The sequence below is a fragment of the Leptodactylus fuscus genome, chromosome 2, assembly GCF_031893055.1.
Source record: "Leptodactylus fuscus isolate aLepFus1 chromosome 2, aLepFus1.hap2, whole genome shotgun sequence".
Taxonomy (NCBI): Eukaryota; Metazoa; Chordata; class Amphibia; order Anura; family Leptodactylidae; genus Leptodactylus; species Leptodactylus fuscus.
In genome coordinates, this window is record NC_134266.1 from 45,675,071 (window position 1) to 45,699,706 (window position 24,636).

At 42.2% G+C, this 24,636-nt stretch overlaps 1 protein-coding gene across 1 annotated transcript; it reads right to left on the minus strand.

The window, feature by feature from the left end:
• ASB9 (ankyrin repeat and SOCS box containing 9) lies at window positions 1-23,581 on the minus strand. The gene is made up of 6 exons (XM_075263068.1): window positions 23,240-23,581; window positions 12,580-12,659; window positions 12,201-12,308; window positions 7,980-8,130; window positions 1,524-1,658; window positions 1-206 (listed from the first exon to the last, which is right to left on the minus strand). Exons 1-6 carry the CDS (start codon window positions 23,319-23,321, stop codon window positions 1-3), a joined length of 762 nt encoding a protein of 253 aa, XP_075119169.1. The 5' UTR covers window positions 23,322-23,581.
• Between the last annotated feature and the right edge of the window lie 1,055 nt (window positions 23,582-24,636).

Below are 24,636 nucleotides of genomic sequence, written 5' to 3' on the forward strand. Positions count from 1 at the left end.
TTACTTATTTCTACCTTCTCTTTTTATAAAGAGCTGGTGCAAAGTGCTGTGTGGTGGGACCAATTCTGAAGGACGTTTGCCATCTGCGTTCTTGGATTGTGTGTTTCCTCCATAGTCGATGAGAAGGTTTGCCAGATCCTGGTTGTTATTTCTCGCAGCAACATGTAATGGAGAGTCCAGCTCTTTACCGGTATTTGCATTTGCTCCTGGGGACGTAAAGCACGTAATTAATACAGATGACTACATCAGTAATTAAAAGCGTATATACACATTATATTTCTGACATGTTTTTGACCTGCTTGCTTGTGAACCCGCTAGTTTAGAGCTTAAAGCTCTATCAGACCATTTAGGATTAGCAGTATATGCATCCTGTGTAGTACATTACAATCATGTCACCAAAACTGATGCCAAACGTCAGTTATTACCTGTTATAAAGTCATCTCGGCGTATGAAAATTAGCCTCGGGTAGTCACAGTGGGCAGCACCTCAGTACTCCTAGACACAGTCCTGTGTGGTTATTGTGAGCTCATGGCATGATTGGCAATCTTCACTTTGGCAGCCAGATCCCCTCCTATCTCCAGAAGTGTACCTGAAAGCCTGCGCATGCACACGTCAGGCCTTCTCTACCCAAAGTCCTTGGGGTTTATTAAATCAAATCAATCAAATAGGCTTTATTGGCACGTCCAAATAGATATTTGGCACTACCAAAACTAGTAAAGTATGTGTGTGTGTGAGGGGGGGGTGTTTGGAGTCGAGGGGGAGAGTATGGGGGGTGGCTGATTTGGGGTATAACAGTCCATGGAGTCTCATCTTCCTCTAAGTTGGTGACCGCTATATGGGGAGGTGGGGTGGGGTGGGCGGTTTGGGATATAACAGTCCGTGGAGTCTCATCTTCCTCTTGTTTGGTGACAGCTGGACACGTATTGGGCAGCGATATTATATCTTTGTGAAAATCCACAGTCCCAGCAATGCCCAGCGCTCACGCAATGGCTTACTGTTTATTGCACACAGCAATGAACTGGGGAGCGAGCCGTGTGAATTGTGAGGGCGGCCCATGTACACAAACATACAACAACCCTGGAAGAATCCAGGCAGAGAAAGAAATTGGATGGACGGGTTTGCAGTCCCAGACAACCCCTTTAACTTAGGGTCTAACACACTTTAGATAAATCCATTGAACACTTTGGTTCTGTATTTTCTAGTTGCGCATTCTTTTAGCTCTTCTCTCGCACAACTATATTGTCTTCCTTATTTTCCTCAATTTACTTTAAATGGTCAAGTAATGGCAAATGATTCCACAGAATATTTGGACGTCTCAAGTTGAAACAAATGAAATAGCTCTTGTCTGAGATACATTGCATCACAAATGTAGCCAGCTTTAACCTTAGATAGATCAGTCTTTGCAGTTTGTACAACTCAGCGCTTTTCAATGATCATTCTCAAGACTTTACTATGGTGTGACCAAAGCCCTATCCCAATAGACAGATCTGATATTGTGAAGAAGAATAAAATCATTTCCTTACCCAGTTCCAGTAGTCTTTTAGCGGTCTCCACCTTTCCATTTTCACAGGCAACATATAGTGGAGTACCCAAGTGTTTTATGGATTGCTCTATACTGACTCCAGCATTTGTAAGAGACTCCACACACTCTGTATGACCTAAAATTAGAGAATACACAATATTGTACAATATAAGGACATCTACCTTATCAATAATAATGATAACTTTATTTATATAGCGCCAACATATTCTATAGCACTTTACAAATCAGAGGATACAATCTTCAGTTTTATACAACAGACTGGGATCTGATCTCGACTGGTAAATTTTCAGAAACAAATAGTTGCGTGTCTTGTGTTCCAAGCACCTGAGTGTTGCGATCCAGATGCTAGCGAGCGCTTGTAGTTTTTCCAATGATTTTTCATTGGTTTTTGTTGTCTTCTGTGATAAGATACTGCAGCTGTGTCATTGTCATCACTCATTCTCTAAATTCCCTATCAGTATGTCTTGAGGTGTGGGAGGAAACATACAAATTCTTTGCAGATGTTGCCCTTGGTTTGATTCTGGATTGCAGTGCTACAAGGTAACAGTGCTAACTAGAGATGAGCGAACACTGTTCGGATCAGCCGATCCGAACAGCACGCACCCATAGAAATGAATGGAAACACCTGTGACGCCGGCCGGACGCCAGCAAAGTCAGCGTCACAGGTGCTTCCATTCATTTCTATGGGTGCGTGCTGTTCGGATCGGCTGATCCGAACAGTGTTAGCTCATCTCTAGTGCTAACCCCTGAGCTCAGTGGTACGGCTAGATATCACACAATGTATTCAACAGAATTCTTTTTCACAATTTTAGAATCACCAAATGTCTGTCTAAGGATTATTTGAATTTCCCATTTTGTCAATGTGAAGAGTAACTGTGTACGGATGATGGACTATTTCTCATACGCTATGTTGCAAAGGCCATACGATACAATGAGAATAATCTCAATAGCTGTACAAAGTAGTGAATATGGACCCTCTGGGCTTCTTAACCAGTTTGGTTTAGAGTGACTTCTGAGGGCATTTTTAAGTGGCTCCCTGGTTTTCAGTCTTTAGTCCTTATACAGGGACAGGGGTGTAATGATCATGGTTGCAGGAGTGCAACCACAACCGGGCCTTGGCCTGAGTCCGGCAAGGTACAGGGCCTGCAGCCAGCTGGAGATGGCCAGGACCCGGTACCACTATGACAGTGTGGGGACACTATATACTGTGTGGGGGCCACTGCTGGGGAGTGGGGGCACTGTGGGGGGCCCTGGACAAAAGTTTGCACCCAGGCCCACAAGACACTTGTTACGCCACTGTACAGGGATGTGGACTTTGCTGCAGGGAACTGCCAGGTTGCCACTCCTAGTAGTAGTCGATGTGTAAGTGGTGGTTGAAACACTAGTACATAACACCAAGGGAACAGTCAAGAGAATTGTCTGAGGTCAGGTCAGGCGAAGTATGTGTGAGGTCAGAGATCAGTCAGTAGGTCAGGGCTGATAACTCAGGTCCAGAGTTAGATATGTGTATGTAGTAGCGTATATAACAGCAGACAGAATCAAAGTCCAAGTGGTGCCTCCAATTATGGAGGGTAGGATGCTGGCCACAGGGATAGGTGAACCATACAATCCATACATAGTTTATTGCCTCGAAATATCTGCACTAATGTTCCCCCTCTGTTATTTTTCTACCTAATACCTGATGTAGACAAGATTTATGCGCTACCAGCAAACCCCCTTAGCCCTTAAAACCACCTCCTTATCAGTCATTACCCGCAGCCCTAGTCCATGTTTGTAGCACATAATGAGAGCCCTTACTGATATGTTATTGATTTTACATTACTGTCTCGGAACATGAAATAGGAACCATATGATGAGATCTGTGATCCCTATAAACTAATACCATCTGATGCAGAGACATCCAAGACATTGCTGTAATACTACTCAGGCTTTTGGCAACTGATAACATCTCAGCCAGAAATTATTATATCTCTGGACATGGCGGTACAAAGAAGTAACAGTACGGAGGAAGGAGTACTAACTTTACAAGAGCCGCAGGCTGTAACAACCTGTGAAACCTACACAATCTCAAGGTTAGGAGTTCTTACAAAAGAGGAGGCGAAGCATCATCAAGGTCACAATAGCAAAGAATACACTCACGGCTCAATCCCAGCAACACAGCTGGGAAGACTCACACCTCCTTATCACTCTGCCAGCCTCAAACATAAAGATATTCATGTGAACAGAATAATATAGTATCTATGTGACTTTCCCATAGTTCTGCTGAATCTGCCATGCAAGACGTGACTCCTTTGAGAACTGTAATGGTGGTCATATACTGTAAGTTGTTATAGCGCTCACAAAAGACATAGGGACAACCAATGCTTACTTTGGAGAGTATTCTGGCATTAAAAAAGTCACAAATTTTGTGCAAATGGGATTCTTGCATATAAATTTGCAACGTTTGTCACTTTTGTGCTACCATCGTCACTTTCCTGGAAGGACGCATGTTGTGGGTGGTCCCACTACATTTATGATAATTTACACTAGTTTACTAGCATAAGTGATCCCTGAAATCTACTGTAGGTTGCAGGCACATGACCCGGTGGAGGGTACACCCACACACCTCCCGATAAATGAGGTGCACCTTCTGCCAGTGACAAGGACATGTTGAAAATGAACGTGCCCCGGGGGCAATACGGTGGCTCAGTGGTTAGTACTGCAGCCTTGCAGCACTGGAGTCCTGGGCTCGAATCTCGCCAGGCACAACATCTGCAAGGAGTTTGTATGTTCTCCCTGTGTTTCTGTGGATTTCCTCCCATTCTTCGAAGACATAATGATTAGAGATGAGCGAGTACTGTTCGGATCAGCCGATCCGAACAGCACGCTCGCATACAAATGAATGGACGTAGCCAGCACGCGGGGGGTTAAGCGGCCGGCCGCCGTCAAAGCGGAAGTACCAGGTGCATCCATTCATTTCTATGGAGCGTGCTGTTCGGATCGGCTGATCCGAACAGTACTCGTTCATCTGTAATAATGATAGGTTAAAAAAAAAATGTACATTGTGATTCCTAAATGGGGCTCACAATCTACATTAAAAGAAAAAAAAAAAAAAAGAAAATGAACGTGCCTTAATGGCCGGAATTGAATTTATCGACTTAAAATAAAGAACTAAAATCTATCAATGGAGGGCTTCATACAGTATCAGTCCGTCTGTGGTTTCTGTTGGGGGGGATTTCAAATGCATGTGTTTCTAAGACACTGGGTTCACATTTGCGCTCAGTCACCATTTGGGGATTCCGTCCCCCAGTCTGCTTGAAAAATGTGGAGAGAAAAGCCCTGCAAGCAATATAGTATGTCGCTGGGAGGCAGGGACTCCTAACATCATAGATAACTGCAATGTTAGACGTTCCTCTCCTGGCATACCGTTCAGGCAGGTGAATCTGGCGAACACACAGACGGAGTTTCACGACTGTAACTCAGTCGTGTGTATGCGGGGTCGCACACAAAGGTTTTGCAAAAACATGTTACTGATCTTATCCGCAGAGTCACGTTGTTGCCAACTTTTCAAAATAATCTTCAAGGACGCATTGGTGCTGAACAGGTGATATCCTGAGTCTCCGAGAATATCTTGATACAGCCATAACACAATTTGTGAATTAGATTATAAAATAAATTTTGACCTTTATGCTCTAATACATACATATTTGTGTTTATAAAACATGACAGCAAGTTCCATGTATGTTATATAAGAACTCTGTCATTTGCACATAGTGCAGCAAGAGGCTTTCAGAAGTAATATCGACCCAACATGGAGGTCACAATGATCCAAGCTGAATTACTTAAAAGAAAAGTAATGATCATGTACTGAAGCAGGGGCAGATTAAGGAGCAGATCACACCACATATTACAGTACCTGCCAAGTGGATGCGATTCTGGCTAATCCTAACCATATATTGTACTAAAAAGCCTGAAGCGGAAATGCGTTAATTTTAAAAAATGTTTGTGTTTTTGTAAATCACAGCATGTCAATTATACCTACGGAAACGCTGGCATTTTCTATATAAGTATGATAGAAGCAAAAAGTCCGCAGAGGAAGACTCCACGGACTTTCTGTGAAAAGCTCTGCAGGAAAAAACTGTGATGAGTTTCCGCCATGATCTTTTCCATAGCACTTTTTGGCTGTGGCTCGCTACGGGGGGCCTTAGACTTAAGGTAAGGACAGACATCCAGGTTTTGTTGATGCAGTTTTTGAAGCAACAGCCAGGATTATAAAGGGTGAGAAGTAAAGGACAGATAGGACTTCATTATTTTCAACAAACTTCAGGTTTGGACTTCCAAAACTGCAGGAATAAATTCTAAAAGTTTGTATCAAACTGGGCAATAAAAAATGACTTCACCACCCACAATTATCATGGTGAATGGTACAGACCAAGTATGGTGGGGGGCTCTAACCACAAGCTTGGACACCAGACAAGACTGTCCCTTTGCACAAGTACATGTCAGCCTCCAAAATCATCTACAGGAGGTGCCAGGTTATATATACTACATAAAATAGATCTACAATTGCTTAGTTTACGACTAGAGATGAGCGAGTAGTGTTTGATCGAGTAGGTGTTCGATCGAATACTACGGTATTCGAAATACTCGTACTCGATCGAACACTACTAGCTGTTCGAAGTTTAAGGTTCGATGCAGAACCAGTGTTGATTGGCAGAATGCTATATATTCTGCCAATCAACGCTGGTTCTTCTCTTACCTTTAGAAGTATGCGCATGCGCAGACGGCTCTGCCTAGGCCCCGATGCCTAGGCAGAGTGAATTCCAGCCAGAAGACGCCGCGGGGGCGCTGCGCCGGGAGAAGACTTCAAGGAGAATCCAGCCCGACCGTCACTCGTGGACTTGGTAAGTATAATTTTATAGAATTTTGTGTACCCCTGAAACGAGCATTTCCCCCCATAGACTATAATGGGGTTCGAAATACGTTCAAACAGTCGAACAGTGTGCGGCTGTTCGAATCGGATTTCGAACCTTGGACATTTTAGTGTTCGCTCATCTCTATTTACGACCAAACCTTTGTTGAAGATTGGTGGTACAGGTGCTGCAGGGATCTCTCAGTCTATTTTACATCTAAGGTCAGTATTATAAAAGCACAATTCGGATATATAGAATAAATACACTCACCGGCCACTTTATTAGGTACACCTGTCCAACTGCTCGTTAACACTTAATTTCTAATCAGCCAATCACATGGCGGCAACTCAGTGCATTTAGGCATGTAGACATGGTCAAGACAATCTCCTGCAGTTCAAACCGAGCATCAGTATGGGGAAGAAAGGTGATTTGAGTGCCTTTGAACGTGGCATGGTTGTTGGTGCCAGAAGGGTTGGTCAGAGTATTTCAGAAACTGCTGATCTACTGGGATTTTCACGCACAACCATCTCTAGGGTTTACAGAGAATGGTCCGAAAAAGAAAAAACATCCAGTGAGCGGCAGTTCTGTGGGCGGAAATGCGTTGTTGATGCCAGAGGTCAGAGGAGAATGGCCAGACTGGTTCGAGCTGATAGAAAGGCAACAGTGACTCAAATAGCCACCCGTTACAACCAAGGTAGCCAGAAGAGCATCTCTGAACGCACAGTACGTCGAACTTTGAGGCAGATGGGCTACAGTAGCAGAAGACCACACCGGGTGCCACTCCTTTCAGCTAAGAACAGGAAACTGAGGCTACAATTTGCACAAGCTCATCGAAATTGGACAATTGAAGATTGGAAAAACGTTGCCTGGTATGATGAGTCTCGATTTCTGCTGCGACATTCGGATGGTAGGGTCAGAATTTGGCGTCAACAACATGAAAGCATGGATCCATCCTGCCTTGTATCAACGGTTCAGGCTGGTGGTGGTGGTGTCATGGTGTGGGGAATATTTTCTTGGCACTCTTTGGGCCCCTTGGTACCAATTGAGCATCGTTGCAACGCCAAAGCCTACCTGAGTATTGTTGCTGACCATGTCCATCCCTTTATGACCACAATGTACCCAACATCTGATGGCTACTTTCAGCAGGATAATGCGCCATGTCATAAAGCTGGAATCATCTCAGACTGGTTTCTTGAACATGACAATGAGTTCACTGTACTCCAATGGCCTCCACAGTCACCAGATCTCAATCCAATAGAGCATCTTTGGGATGTGGTGGAACGGGAGATTCGCATCATGGATGTGCAGCCGACAAATCTGCGGCAACTGTGTGATGCCATCATGTCAATATGGACCAAAATCTCTGAGGAATGCTTCCAGCACCTTGTTGAATCTATGCCATGAAGAATTGAGGCAGTTCTGAAGGCAAAAGGGGGTCCAACCCGTTACTAGCATGGTGTACCTAATAAAGTGGCCGGTGAGTGTACTTGTCAACACCTTACACATAACCTATTAAAGTAAATATGACACTACACAATTTTTACCTCTCTTACAAGCCTCGTGAATGGGTGATGCCACATCACATGCGGCGTGCGGACTGGCCCCATGTTGTAAAAGCAAATTCACACAAGATACACTGCCGCTGACACAGGCGTTAAATATTGGTGTCTTCCAGTCAATGTTAGGGATATTGACCTAGTGGGGAAACAAGGAGAGACCACTAGAAAAGAAGAAACATTTTTATTAAGCAATTCTTACATTCCTGCAAATGTCTTTTAAAGGGATACTACTACTAAAATAACAGAACTGAAAGAAATATATATAAATAAATATATATACATATATATATATATATATATATATTTATATAGATATTCTATATCTATATAAATATATATATATATATATATATATATATATATATATATACATACTGTATATATATATATATATATATATATATATATATATACAGTCCTATGAAAAAGTTTGGGCACCCCTATTAATCTTAATCATTTTTTGTTCTAAATATTTTGGTGTTTGCAACAGCCATTTCAGTTTGATATATCTAATAACTGATGGACACAGTAATATTTCAGGATTGAAATGAGGTTTATTGTACTAACAGAAAATGTGCAATATGCATTAAACCAAAATTTGACCGGTGCAAAAGTATGGGCACCCTTATCATTTTATTGATTTGAATTCCCCTAACTACTTTTTACTGACTTACTGAAGCACAAAATTGGTTTTGTAACCTCAGTGAGCTTTGAACTTTATAGCCAGATGTATCCAATCATAAGAAAAGGTATTTAAGGTGGCCAATTGCAAGTTGATCTCCTATTTGAATCTCCTCTGAAGAGTGGCATCATGGGCTACTCAAAACAACTCTCAAATGATCTGAAAACAAAGATTGTTCAACATAGTTGTTCAGGGGAAGGATACAAAAAGTTGTCTCAGAGATTTAACCTGTCAGTTTCCACTGTGAGGAACATAGTAAGGAAATGGAAGACCACAGGGACAGTTCTTGTTAAGCCCAGAAGTGGCAGGCCAAGAAAAATATCAGAAAGGCAGAGAAGAAGAATGGTGAGAACAGTCAAGGACAATCCACAGACCACCTCCAAAGAGCTGCAGCATCATCTTGCTGCAGATGGTGTCACTGTGCATCGGTCAACTATACAGCGCACTTTGCACAAGGAGAAGCTGTATGGGAGAGTGATGAGAAAGAAGCCGTTTCTGCACGTACGCCACAAATAGAGTTGCCTGAGGTATGAAAAAGCACATTTGGACAAGGCAGCTTCATTTTGGAAACAAAAATTGAGTTGTTTGGTTATAAAAAAAAGGCGTTATGCATGGCGTCCAAAAAGAAACAGCATTCCAAGAAAAACACATGCTACCCACTGTAAAATTTGGTGGAGGTTCCATCATGCTTTGGGGCTGTGTGGCCAATGCCGGCATCGGGAATCTTGTTAAAGTTGAGAGTCGCATGGATTCCACTCAGTATCAGCAGATTCTTGAGAATAATGTTCAAGAATCAGTGACGAAGTTGAAGTTACGCCGGGGATGGATATTTCAGCAAGACAATGATCCAAAACACCGCTCCAAATCCTCAGGCATTCATGCAGAGGAACAATTACAATGTTCTGGAATGGCCATCCCAGTCCCCAGACCTGAATATCATTGAACATCTGTGGGATGATTTGAAGCGGGCTGTCCATGCTCGGCGACCATCTAACTTAACTGAACTTGAATTGTTTGTCCAAAATACCTTTATCCAGGATCCAGGAACTGATTAAAAGCTACAGGAAGCGACTAGAGGCTGTTATCTTTGCAAAAGGAGGATCTACTAAATATTAATGTCACTTTTCTGTTGAGGTGCCCATACTTTTGCACCGGTCAAATTTTGGTTTAATGCATATTGCACATTTTCTGTTAGTACAATAAACCTCATTTCAATCCTGAAATATTACTGTGTCCATCAGTTATTAGATATATCAAACTGAAATGGCTGTTATAAACACCAAAATATTTAGAACTAAAAATGATTAAGATTAATAGGGGTGCCCAAACTTTTTCATAGGACTGTATATATATATAATACATATAAAGAGAGCAGCAGGTGTGATGTCACCACATTGCGCTAACTGCTCCCAAGACAGTGGGAACAAGACTCAGGGGCCAAATGGTAAACCACTGCTTCACCATTGATGTCAACTCATCTATGTCTGGAGGATGTAGCATTTATGTACCTGTTACTGATGCCAGTTTACCTATTTCTCTTTTGAACCTATGGACATACACATATTACAACACTGAGTTTGACTAACACTGTTCTGGGTTATAGGAGCCTTCAAACCCTTCCCAGAAATCTGTCACTGGCAGTGGGTCAGGAGTCCATCATACACAAAAGATCATTGTCTAAGCCTATTAATATGACTCATACATATAAGATCATTGGTCCATTTGTATTTTCTGTGTATGAGGGAAAACAGTGGAAGAAGAATTGGATCTGTTAGATTTCAGCATGTTTGATTCCTTATTTTTACAGGAGATACTGTCAGCATCAAGCAGCAACATAGTTTTCAGATGAGCATGGAGGTGGATACAGTTGTTGCCAAAATGAGTGGTTTGCCAACATTAATTTTAAAGGATTATGCAACAGGACATGGGATTGATATCTGACTGGTGGGATCCAACCACACAGATCCCCACTGATCCTAAAACATTCACTTCAATGGGAGAACCGGAAGTAGCCAAAGTACAGCGCTCAGATATCATTGGCACTCCCATTTAATTGAATGGAGCAGGGCACATATTCTGTATCCACTGCGACATTCACAATGGGGTGAAACACCCCTGTTCTTGGAATTATTGAGGGTTTCAGGGGTATGACAATTAGCAATTTATTCCCTATCCTGTGATTTTCATGAGATAATACCATTAATGTATTAGCCCCGATACCAGCCAGAAGCCAGATTCCTAGCTGTATGCTTTTTGATGCTGTCACAGCACAATAAACAGAGATCTGTCTTATAACAAACCATGCATCCCTGTGCCCATCACATGACCATGGACTGTATATCACATGATCGTGGACTGTATATCACATGATCGTAGACTGTATATCACATGATCGTGGACTGTATATCACATGATCGTGGACTGTATATCACATGACCATGGACTGTATATCACATGATCGTGGACTGTATATCACATGATCGTGGACTGTATATCACATGATCGTGGACTGTATATCACATGATCGTGGACTGTATATCACATGATCGTGGACTGTATATCACATGATCGTGGACTGTATATCACATGATCGTGGACTGTATATCACATGACCATGGACTGTATATCACATGACCGTGGACTGATTTTTATTCATTGGAAGTAACAAAGATCAAATGGCCAAATGGCAGCAAGCAGAGATTTAGAAAACTGTGAGGAATTGATACTGAAAGTATAGTGGAAAAATGTACAACGTTTCATTATAGAAACAATAATATTTATTTGCTGACATTGGATGATCCCATCAATCTTTTTGTTCTCCTGCAACAGGGCACAGCAGGGAATCTCCTGCTCCAGCCAGTTGTATTGCAGGATTCTGAGCTTCTGAGACACAGAGAAAAGATATCTTTACATATTTCTCAGTTTTAAGTGTCATTTCAGACAAAACAGGAGATGAAGGGAGATGGAGTATGTTTTAAATTGCTGCATTTTTTGTGCAGATGATTTCCAGTTACCGTGTGATAGTGAATTTCTCATTCAATGTTTTCCATGAGCAAGGAGCAATGAAAGCAGCTAAAAATGTTAAGCTACTCTGTTTTTATAGTTCCCATTCAGTTCCACAGGAATTACAGAAACAGTATAGTACAGCCAGCTAGTAGTGTGTGGCATTGGTATGAGTATATGCATTTTAGCCATAAAATGCTGAAAATCGGAATAACCCTTAAGGTTAATTTTCATAATCACCTGAAAATCAGTGGAGAAAAAAGTCCCACACAGAGGACTTTTTTCTCTGGCGGTTTCAGTTTTAAGTCAATGGGGTTCGTTGGGAACCGTGTGTTACCACTATTTTAGCGGTCCACCTCACCATTGTTCTGTTTCTCTGACAAACCAGAACAACGGAGAGGCGACAATAGTGTTAACCTGTCATAACTTGGAAATGTAAATGAGAACATCAAGTTACTTTAGTGTTCAGTGCTGTCCAGGTCTCATCTCTATTGTTAGGATAGATCAGAATCACTCCGTACCTTCGCTCCATGTTTTAGTAAGATCGTGGCACAACCGGGATAGCCCCCAAGGCACGCTTCATGAAGTGGAGTCACATGATCTGCTGTGATCAAGTTTACGCTGTATCCCTGTGGATAACCAAAAAAAGCAAAATATGGCGAAAGTGGTACAATGTTCAATATTTAATCTGGTTAAAGTGCTGGTTAATACATTGGGCCACATCCGAAAACATCATAGTGATTCCTAGTATATTTCTAGGATATGTCATGTATATAAGAGGATATGTGGATGCCATGATCCCAGCTGTAAATGAGCCATTACATACATGTCTGACGGATTGTGTAACTTTTGGGGTTCCCAGTGTGTGGTCTACGGCCGAGCACATAATGATTTTATTACCTGGTTTATTAATTTGTTTACAGTCACTTGTCGTCCATGTATTGATGCTTCGTGTAACAGAGACCAGTCAGACACAAAGTCTGTAGAGGAAGAAGGAAACGCTGTAATACACATCACATATTTCTATTTTACAATATGAATACATTTACCAATTCATAGTTTTAATGAATATCCTGAATTTATGAGATTATTCCCTATTCACAGGATAGGGGATAACTGCTATATCTGTAGGGGTCCAAATGCTGGGCGGTCCTAAGTCCCTTCTTTTGAATAAATGGAAGTTCTGTTGTTAGGACGGGACGGGGCCTCCGCTGTGCTGTGCGGAGGCTCCTGGCCCGCTCTGTGTCCAGAGCCGGGATGGATGCTATTCTGGTGCAGGGTAGGCCAAAGGCCTCCACTGGAGTTAGCAGAGGTTCCAGTTTTCCCCTTGCGCCGGAGCCAGCACTTCCAGAGTCAGGGGGATCAGCGTCAGGCCTGAGGCTATTTAGGCATTGTTCTGGTCCTGGCCCACCACTGGTTATTCATTTTCCCGCGGCATCAGCTCCCTAGCTATATCTCCCTGCCTGACTCCTGTCCCTGCTATTCCTGAACAATCTGTATGGGTATGACGAGGCTTGCTTTTCAGACCTCTTCTCCGTGATCCTGATTTGGTACCTTCCTGACCTCCTGTGTATGACCTTTGGCTTTCACCTGACCTCCCTTTTGGATCCTGATTTGGCTACTTCATTGACCTCCTGTGTATGATCCGGCTTCCCTGATTATGCTTCTGCCTCTGCCTTCTGCTACCACGTGACCTCCAGGTAACCTTGCTTGACCACGGTGTTGTTCCTCGGATATCTGCGTGTATTCCCTGTATTACCCTCCTGCTCATCTGCTACTCCATTCCTTCCCCTTCTCTTGGACTTCATGGTAAGGTTAGTGTCTGGTTCCTCCTTCTTGGGGTTCGCTGGGTGTGCGTCGCTCTCTGGGCAGTTGCAGATCCAGGCTCAGACTTTTACCAAGTCCAACTCCACCATCAGGGGTTCTGGTGAAGAACTCTGGGGCCTAGTTCTGCTCCAGTTAGGAGAACAGGGCACACCCAGAACTGTTTTTGCCTCAGTGCTTGGGGATACTACTTTCCCAGGACTTACTGAGTTATTTGTTGCATCAGGTTCCTAACACCTGCAATACACACTGTTGCTACATTTACCTATGCGATTGTGTGTATCCTTTTATGGCTGGTAGTCTGTCCATTGTAAATGTATGTCCCCTACCCTCTGGTGCACTGGAGTGACGAGATTTATGATACACGGCCTTCTCATCAGAAAAGCCAATATTAACCATTTCATGGCAGTTGGTTAGCAGCATATAGTCAAGAGACCTGCTGTGAGGGAGGCTGTGGCACAAAAGGGGGCATAATGTGGGGGGAACGAACAGGGGATAGAAATGATAGGAAGCTTGTAAGCACAAACATGATGTGAACAAGTATATCTAGGTCCAGGTAGAGAAGAAAAGGAAATATAAATGCTGCTATAATGGGATGCTGTAGACAGTTGTAAAGAGAACCTGTGGAGGGAGCCCAGGGTGAGATATTTTCACCAGTACCCCTGAGCCTTTAGTTACACCCCTGGTGCTTGGTTACATCTAGCAGTCCAATGAAATTAAATAGAGCAGCAATGCATATCTACATCCACCATACCATTCAAAAGGGGGGACATGGGGTGTATAATGTAACCAGGAGACCCCATACCAAGACTTGTAATTGGACCGCACACTACCATTACCACCTTAATCAGCAAGGCTACAATCTGAAGAATTTCAGATGTATACGATTATTTTGTTCTACTTTACGCACAGGGATAACACAGATAGGGGCACATTTATTAAAAATTGAAAACCTGAGGTCTACAACAAACATTGTTGCAAATGGCATATGCCAGCCACGAGTCCCACCAGATTTATAATCATTTATGCCAACTAAGGGCTGGTTCACATCTGCGCCCCGGTCTCCGCTTTTAGGTTTCCATCTTCTGCCGACAGGAGACGGAAATCCGGCAGACAGTGTCCGCCCATGAGCACCTGTGAGTGTTTTGTGGTCACCGCAGAGAAACTTTTTTTTTTTAACCGGACACAAAGTCCTGCATGTCCGACTTTGTATCCGGTAAAAAAAAAAAAAAAAAAAAAAAAGGTTTCTCCGCGGAAACCATAAAACGCTCACGGGCGGACACTTTGCAAACCCATTCACATAAGAGGGTTTGAAAAGTGACTGTCGGTTTCCATCTTCTGTCCAGTTTCTCGGGCAGATGACAGAAATCGGGGCGCAGATGTGAACCCGCCCTCACTACTGGCTAGCAAAGATGTCAATTCAGGAACATGGCCCCATCAGAGGGGACAGGGTCAGCAGTGACCTTATAATCAAAGAGCCGCCCCATAATCATATCAAGAAAATTGATTAATTAATACATTAATTCATTCATTCATTCATTAAAAAAACAAGGTATAAATTACATGTTTCAGTATCAAAATCTAACAATAATCATATAAAATAATATATTCCCTTCAAGCTTTCTTATGGTCCTGAGACTTGCAGATTATTGTATTATCAGCTATTGAGTATTATTTTTCTCCCACTGAATGATAGTGTATCTATAAATGATAGTAGAAAACTAATTGCTTACAGGGATTGGACCTCATTTTAAGAAATTCTCTTCTTTCCCACTTGGACGTCCTTTAGAACATTTGCTTCTATTTTGGGAGTTTGGAGTAGGATGAAAACAAGCACATGTACATGTACACTGCATGTATTGTATCAACATCTGTGTGTTCTCCAAGTCTTGGATGGTAAATGTTACTTTGACATATTTCCTTGTTGCTTCTATAGGAGCATACATAGATTGTCTTGAGTCTCTGTGCCCAGTGGGGCTCATAATGTAAGGACCCCTTTGCATTGGTCTATTTAAGTGTGTAAAGAGTCATCATAAAATATGTTAGATAGTTGGCAATGCCGCATGCAAACAATGCAAATGCCTGGGAGTGAAGGATCCTAGGAATTTCCAACTCCGATCATTACCTTCCATATCAGCCTCTGTAAAGGGGCCTTAAAGGGTAACTTTAAAAGAAACATGTCGCCAGTGAATGACCTATTGTTTAAATCCCATTTTTATGTTGAATATATTTTTTTGTAAGAATTTTTGAAAATGTTTTTAATTTTCCAAATTAATATCTATATTTAAGAAAAATCTTGCCACTAAGCCTAAAACCATTCCTGTTTCCTATAGAAGGACCATAGGCTATAAACACAGTGGACTGGAGCAGACCCTAATAACTTTGGGAGAGATTTGTGTACAGGGGGGAGTAGATAAGCTGTGACATCATTTATTGTGACTGGTGGATTCTGTGTCTTATCTACATATATATGATACCTTTAAAACTGACTTATGACTTATATTCTACATTTAGCATTTTCTCCTCTTCATCTGTCTCTAAGCTGGTGGGTAGAAACTGGCTATCATACACTGCTCACAGTAAGTAAAGGAGAATCTGCTGTTAAACAGGATCAAGCACATGTATAGAACTGACCTGTAAAAAAGTGAAGAAAATGCTTTGCTTGTGATAGCTGTTCCCTTATCCTCGGCTCACCCCTCTCCTCTCCATATTCTCCTAAAGACATGTGTAATCTGAGTCATGTGACTAATATATTCATTGCAATGACCAAGTCAATGCCCAATAATAAATGGCCTTCCTAATAAATACACTGTTTATTAAAGTGGCCCTATCAGCAAAATCATGCTGATAGAGCCCCACATATGCGTGAATAGCCTTTAAAAAGGCTATTCAGGTACCACTAAAGTTATATTAAACTATCCCCCCCCCCCCTGTTTTAAAATAAAACCCTAAAAAATAATATATTAATCTTATCTATCGTGCACAGTGGTCGGGCATTCAGGGTCCGACATCATCTTCAGCCACGCCTCCTCTTCCAGCGATGTCCTCGGGTCCCGTTGGTGCTCGTGAACTGCCATTGATAAAAAATGGCGCAGGTGCATGCGCAGTAGCATGCTGCCACTACTGCTACTGCACATGCGCCCGTGCCGTTTTTTATTAATGGCAGTTCGCGAGTGCTGGAGGAAGACAGGACCCGAGGACATCGCTGGAAGAGGAGGCGTGGCTGAAGATGACGTCGGATCCTGAATGCCCGCCCACCGTGCACGATAGATAAGATTAACATATTCTTTTTCAGGGTTTTATTTTAAAATGGGGAGGGGGGTAGTTTAATATAAATTTAGCGGTGCCTGAATAGCCTTTTTAAAGGCTATTCACACATATGTGGGGCTCTATCAGCATACTTTTGCTGATAGAGCCCCTTCAAGGAATGACCCAAATATGTGAACGCAGGTGATTGTGGATGCACCCTAGGGGTGATAGAGTACTAAGATATATAAGCTACCATTAACCTTAGCTGAACAGCTCTTAAATAGGTACGGTAAATGTGGCCCTGATACTATAGTTGTATATGCCAAGGTGGGCTGGGTGTCACTAATGAAGGGATCAGAACCATTACAGTCAGAGTTGGCCCTGTCCAACAGAGGATACCGAATAAGCCCAAGCCTTTATGTATTATTCAACCCCATAAAGGCCAGCTGAAGACGGCCCTATTTACTTGCTACTAGGGTGTATTTTATAAGGGTTGATTAACGAAAAACCTATTATCCTTATTGATGATGTCTCCTCTGTGTACGATGACAGCAAGAAGGTAAAAGTCTTGCTAATCGCTGTGTTTTTTTAGCAGAGAACCTGTTTTTTGTGGCTAAGAATTTGCATTACTTTAAGCTTATTGTAGAGTGACCAGTTCAGACTTGTCTGGGGACTGAATGATCAGCTCGTGTGCAAGAAAAAATAAAGCCTTGTAATGTTTCAGCCATAACAAGTACGCACAATTTTAGTGAGAAGTAAAGTTACCTGTAATGCACATTGATGTAGTAAACCTGAACTTAGCTGTGTCATTCATTCTGCTTACTACAAGTGAATAAAAATCAGTCCATGGTCATGTGATGTACGGCCCATGGTCATGTGATGGATGGTCCATTGTTGTTTGATGTAAGGCCCATGGTCATGTAATGGACGGCCCATGGTCATATGATGGACGGTCCATGGTCATATGATGGACGGCACATGGTCAAGTAATGTCATGTGATTCATTTGAATGGGTTTGAAAGATGTCCGGCCGTGAGCGGCGGTGAGCGTTTTATGCTCTCCGCCACGAAACCGTTTTTTTAAATCGAACACAGAGTCGGACATGCAGTACTCTGTGTCCGATTTAAAAGAATGGTTTCACGGCGGAGAGCATAAAACGCTCACCGCCGCTCACGGCCGGACCTGGTCTGACAGGAAACCACAGAACTGACTGCAGAACGCTAGTGTGAATCTAGCGTTATAGGGATTTGTTGGGGGCCACACGGTGGCTCAGTGGTCAGCACTGGAGCCTTGCAACGCTGGAGTCCTGGTGTTCAAATCCCGCCAAGGGTAAAAAACCATCTGCAAGGATTTTGTATGTTCTCCCCGTGTTTGCATGGATTTCCATCCCATATTCCAAAAAGGGGAAAAATGTACATTGTGAGCTCTATGTGGGGCTCACACTCTACATTTAAAAAAAAAAAAAAAGATTTCTTGGTGCTGCATTTTACATATATTCGATATACAACCCCATACTGTACCCCATGTAGCCACTCTCCTCATTGTTAGGTGGACATGAGAATAGTCTAGCTGTTACTTTTATATGGATAGGGGTACACTGTCGGCGTTACCATATGTTATGGGGGTATCACAAATAAAATAAAACAAAAAAAGATTTTGTGCAAGAATAAAAGGAAATGTAATAGAGCTGAGGATTTTTGCAGTGTTTCCACTACATATAGAACTCCAGTACATACAAATGATACATTGTGGAACTCAGAACTTTCTCTCTCACTATATAAATATACTTTCTATTCATCTCCATTGTATAATTGTGAATATATTAGTATTAATGTCACAGTCACTCTGTCGCTTGTCCCTGACCTAAAAATATTTGTTTTTAATTCAGGTTTTCAAGTTAATGAAAAACGCAGATGATTCTAGAATAGAGTCCAAAGTTCCCGAGACTGACTACAACAACAGTTATTCTCTGTCACTCCGAGCTCCGATAACCAGTAGTTTTCCTGCTGGATGAGCCAGTGCTGAATGTTTTCTGTCCCAGAGGTGTTTTGGCCTATGTACAAACCGCTCCATTACCCTTATGAATGCACTGAGCTTCCTTTCTGCCTGCTGTCACGATTTATAGGTGAAACAGACAAAATTGCTACATAAAACTTGTACCATATATTACTTGTACCATATATTATATATGTACCATATATTATATATATATATATATATATATATATAATATTACTGTATACACATATATATATATATATATATATATATATATATATATATATATATATATATAGTATATATGGTAAATATATATATAATATATATTTTTTTTTTATTTTTTTTTTAAATTTATGTATATAGTTATATTAAATTATATATTAAAAGAGAGCGGGATTTTCAGATATGTTACAGCTCTGAAATTAATCTGTCACCCTAGGAAATATATATCCAGGGGCGTAACTACCGTGGTAGCAGCAGTAGCAGCTGCCACAGGGCCCGGGCCATTAGGGGGCCCGGTGACAGCCGCTACCGCTGCGTTTTTGTTTTTTTTTTTTAAGTCCGTTACGGGCCCTATTCACTTGCCGATCCTGGCTGGGCCGGGATCGGCAAGTGACACTGCGGGCCCCACAGAGGCTATCATTATACTCGGGGGTCTTTGCAGACCCCCGAGTATAATGATCGGCGGACCGGAGAGGTAAGGTAACATAAAAAACAGTGTTACTTACCTCTCCACGATCCTGCCAGGCCTCCGTCATTCGTGTCTGACGTCACATGACCCAGGCCAGCTTCCCGGGTCATGTGACGTCTGACGTCATTAAAGCTGGACCAGAGCGGCAGCCGACAAGAACAGGTAAGCAACTATCTCTGTTCTTTTAATGGTTTTAATCCCCCGGGTCTCCGATTATTATACTCTGGGGTCTTTTCAGACCCCAGAGTATAATAAATGTTTATAGGTGTCCACAGTGGGACATATGGGGACACTATAGGGGTTAATACTGTGTGCAGGGGACACTATGGGGGTTAATACTGTGTGTGCATTGGACACTATAGGGGTTAATAATACTGTGTGCAGGGGACACTATAGGGGTTAATACTGTGTGCAGGGGACACTATAGGGGTTAATACTGTGTGTGCATTGGACACTATAGGGGTTAATACTGTGTGTGCAGGGGACACTATAGGGGTTAATACTGTGTGCAGAGGCCACTAATGGACATAATACTGTGTGCAGGGCTTACTAAGGGACATAATAGAGTGCGGAGGAGGGGGTCAGTCAAGGTCTTCGGCATCGGTTTGGGGAGGGGGGGCCCCATGTCAAAAGTTCGCCACGGGGCCCCGCCATTCCTAGTTACGCCACTGTATATATCTTTTCATGTCTACCATGGTTAGCCACAGATTAAATGACTACAAAATGTATATGTGTAGGAAAAACGAATGCACTGTGTTATCCTTAGCCCGCCCCGGGCCTGAGGGGATGTTGCATGACAAAAAGGTTTCAAGGAACACCATAAAATAGCCGTATGTTACGCACTGTCATATATATATATATATATATATATATATATATATATATATATATATATATATATATATATTGTATATATACACTCACCGGCCACTTTATTAGGTACACCATGCTAGTAACGGGTTGGACCCCCTTTTGCCTTCAGAACTGCCTCAATTCTTCGTGGCATAGATTCAACAAGGTGCTGGAAGCATTGCTCATAGATTTTGGTCCATATTGACATGATGGCATCACACAGTTGCCGCAGATTTGTCGGCTGCACATCCATGATGCGAATCTCCCGTTCCACCACATCCCAAAGATGCTGTATTGGATTGAGATCTGGTGACTGTGGAGGCCATTGGAGTACAGTGAACTCATTGTCATGTTCAAGAAACCAGTCTGAGATGATTCCAGCTTTATGACATGGCGCATTATCCTGCTGAAAGTAGCCATCAGATGTTGGGTACATTGTGGTCATAAAGGGATGGACATGGTCAGCAACAATACTCAGGTAGGCTTTGGCGTTGCAACAATGCTCAATTGGTACCAAGGGGCCCAAAGAGTGCCAAGAAAATATTCCCCACACCATGACACCACCACCACCAGCCTGAACCGTTGATACAAGGCAGGATGGATCCATGCTTTCATGTTGTTGACGCCAAATTCTGACCCTACCATCCGAATGTCGCAGCAGAAATCGAGACTCATCAGACCAGGCAACGTTTTTCCAATCTTCAATTGTCCAATTTCGATGAGCTTGTGCAAATTGTAGCCTCAGTTTCCTGTTCTTAGCTGAAAGGAGTGGCACCCGGTGTGGTCTTCTGCTGCTGTAGCCCATCTGCCTCAAAGTTCGACGTACTGTGCGTTCAGAGATGCTCTTCTGGCTACCTTGGTTGTAACGGGTGGCTATTTGAGTCACTGTTGCCTTTCTATCAGCTCGAACCAGTCTGGCCATTCTCCTCTGACCTCTGGCATCAACAACGCATTTCCGCCCACAGAACTGCCGCTCACTGGATGTTTTTTCTTTTTCGGACCATTCTCTGTAAACCCTAGAGATGGTTGTGCGTGAAAATCCCAGTAGATCAGCAGTTTCTGAAATACTCAGACCAGCCCTTCTGGCACCAACAACCATGCCACGTTCAAAGGCACTCAAATCACCTTTCTTCCCCATACTGATGCTCGGTTTGAACTGCAGGAGATTGTCTTGACCATGTCTACATGCCTAAATGCACTGAGTTGCCGCCATGTGATTGGCTGATTAGAAATTAAGTGTTAACGAGCAGTTGGACAGGTGTACCTAATAAAGTGGCCGGTGAGTGTATATATATATATATATATATATATATATATATATATATATATGTATATAAAAATATATATATATTATATATATATATATATATATATATATATATATATATATATATATATTGTATATATATATATATATATATATATATATATATATATATATCATGTTTTAATAACATATAATGATGGGCATACCTCACAAGATTCATAAATTTCCCAAATGCTTGCGAGGTTCGCCCACAAGTTTCCATCAAGTTCTGTCCAAACCAGAAGGGCTATCATTCTAATCTGAGGTCCCTTCGAGCCCCAGAGTATAATAATCAAAGATTCGGGAGGTGCGGGCAAATTTAAAAAACACTAATCCTCACCTTTATTCACCTCTCCTGAAGGTCCGGTATTTTTTCCCAGCATCCGGTCCTCACCCAAGGGATCTTGTGGCCTTTTGTGAAATTTTCTGTGATGTCACACACCCTGAGGTCACCAATGAGACCAAATGAGGAGAGGTATCTGTGCTCTTTATTTTGTCCACACCTCCCTTGGGCCTCCGATTATAATAGCCCATTGAGTTTGGACCAGACTTGATTAAAACATGTCGGGGAACCTCACAAATATTTGCTAAACAAATTTTGTGAAGTTTACCCACCACTATATGTCATTGAAACATGTAGATCACATGACAAGGCTTTTTTATAGTGTTCCTTGAATCCTTGTGTCATGCAACATCCCCTGTATAACAACAGTTGGTGGGTGACGAACCCCAAAAATCTTTTGAAAATTCATAGCGAACCTGGCTTATTATGAACCGGTTCACTCATCTCTAATGACAAACCCATGTTAGGCACTATGCACATGGCAAATGTGATCCCAAAGATTGGATTATATACAGGTCACAGTTCCCAGATTGAGTGTGGTCCGGGGACCAGGACTTCTTGCTTCCATCCAGAAAATGTGGGCAATATATGGTTCTGATTTTTCAGACCATATTTGCCCATGTGCAGGAGGCCCTAGGCTTCAGGAGTGATATAATGTGGAATGATGTATACTGTATGATGTGTCATATTGTGCGGGCGTGTCAAGCATCACTTTTAGATATCATACACAAGGCACAAGCTGAGGTTCAGTAGGAACTTCGAGGGCCACCTTAAAGTGTCTTAATACACACTGGTGGGAATTTATAAAGACTGGCATTTCTCTCGCTTTACTCTGCCCACCATGTAAGAAACTGGTGAGCGGTATGCAGGAGCTGAGATGTGCCATCGTGCACCAAAAAAGTGCCAAGCTGATGTACATTTTTGGCTATTTTCTCAGTAGATTTGGGCCATTGCAATTAATGCTCTTAGGGTAGAATATTTCCATAATATGATACGCAGTAGAACAAGGCACATATAATATGATATCATAGGCATGTACGGGAGCCCATATACACTACATGCTATTGACTAGATGAGCAGGTTTTTTTCTTTTGTTCATTTCTTGTCACTCGAGGAATATCTTCTTACAACTAAGGAGCAAACGACACTGCAAACATCCACATAGAAAACCTTACATGCAGCTTTGTGTGACCAGTGCAACAGCAAAAGACACTCATGGCACAATTTTTGCTACTACCATATAGTATGTAACATTACATACACAATTGTTAGCAGAGGGACGATATATACTTACCGCTCATCAGGGGGTTTGAGATGTACGTTACTGGTGGCTGATCCCTATCATCCTGACAGCGTCGACCATCTTCAGACTCCATCCTCAGTATATAGTAGCACCTTGAGAGTCCAGGGTCCCCGTAGTATATACGCTCCTGGTTACAAGAGTGACGTGCAGTATTACACTAGTGGAGTCCTGTGGGAAGATGCAGATCATAGCTGTGTGTGGAGCTCAGTAATACCTGTGTAACCTGAGAGCAGGCACTCTGCAATAAGAACATCATCCCTCCTTCATTCTGTCCCAAACTTTATGGTAATACAGACAGTTCACACACAAAAAGCTGCATTGATGTCACATCCTTTAGAAAACCACGGCCAATCATCTGGAGAATATAGCTGGCATGCACTTTCTTTCAATGAAAAATATATCTTTGCAAAAAAAAAAAGTGTGAGAGAAGAGGGAGGGGGTGGGACACGGTAATCCAGTTAGGCAACTTCAGCAGAAAATAAAAATGCCTGAGGAAGCGAGACAGGAGGGGAAAAAAACATGCAAACACAAAGAGTTCACTGCCATCCTGTCAGCACCCATACATATAGAGTTACACACACAACAGTATGTAGACGTGTAGGGGCTTCTAGGCATTGTCCACAACATCTGCAAGTAAAAACATGCACAAAAAGTTCAGGGACATTGTAATGTACAAAATGGCCCAATGAAGTTCTTACCTTTTGGGCTGGAACTGTAGGGATGAGTCACGTCTAGTTATATATGTACAGTGTATGGATGCACTATTTATAGTGTATATAGTGCGGTATGGGAATGTATTTAATAAACATAGCGCCTCCATAGTCTCAGCCAGGGACTGCCACGAAATAGGACTTAGGTCCCATAACCTTTTTTTTTTTAATGTAGATTGCGAGCAGATCAGTGTAAAGGATGCAAAAAACAGACGTAAAAACGGATGCAAACTAATGGTCATCTCTTTACAGAGACATCAATGTTAAAATACCCAAACCATGCATTTCTGCCTGTTTTGTTTTTTTGACGGACACAAAAGTATGGTATACTACCATCAAAACAAAGGAAACTTAACTGTGTGGTTTTTTTTTAATATGTTAGAAAAAAATCTGGGTTTTATTTGAATCCGTGGCGGATGCCGGGTGTTTAAAGATGGCAGTCTCTGTGTCGCAGAATGGCAGCTGGATCTCCGCTGTACATTACTCCTATTGAGAGCACTGCACTGCACTGTGCCCCCCCCCCTCCAAAATGTATAAATGCCCCCATTAAAAAATGTACCTTTTGTGTTGCAGGCTGGCTTCCCTGTGACGGCATCAACAGAACCAATCTATTCCTATGACAGCTGTGACCAGCCTCAATAGTAATGTAGTGAATCACCCATAGATTGCAATACAGTT

Coding starts and splice junctions, on each gene's coding strand:
- ASB9 (XM_075263068.1), bottom strand. CDS start 23,321: ATGGAGTCTGAAGATGGTCGACGCTGTCAGGATGATAGGGATCAGCCA. Junction 12,660..23,239: donor CTCAAACCCCCTGATGAGCG/GTAAGTATATAT, acceptor CTTCCTCTACAG/ACTTTGTGTCTGACTGGTCT. Junction 1,659..7,979: donor TCACGAGGCTTGTAAGAGAG/GTAAAAATTGTG, acceptor CTCTAATTTTAG/GTCATACAGAGTGTGTGGAG.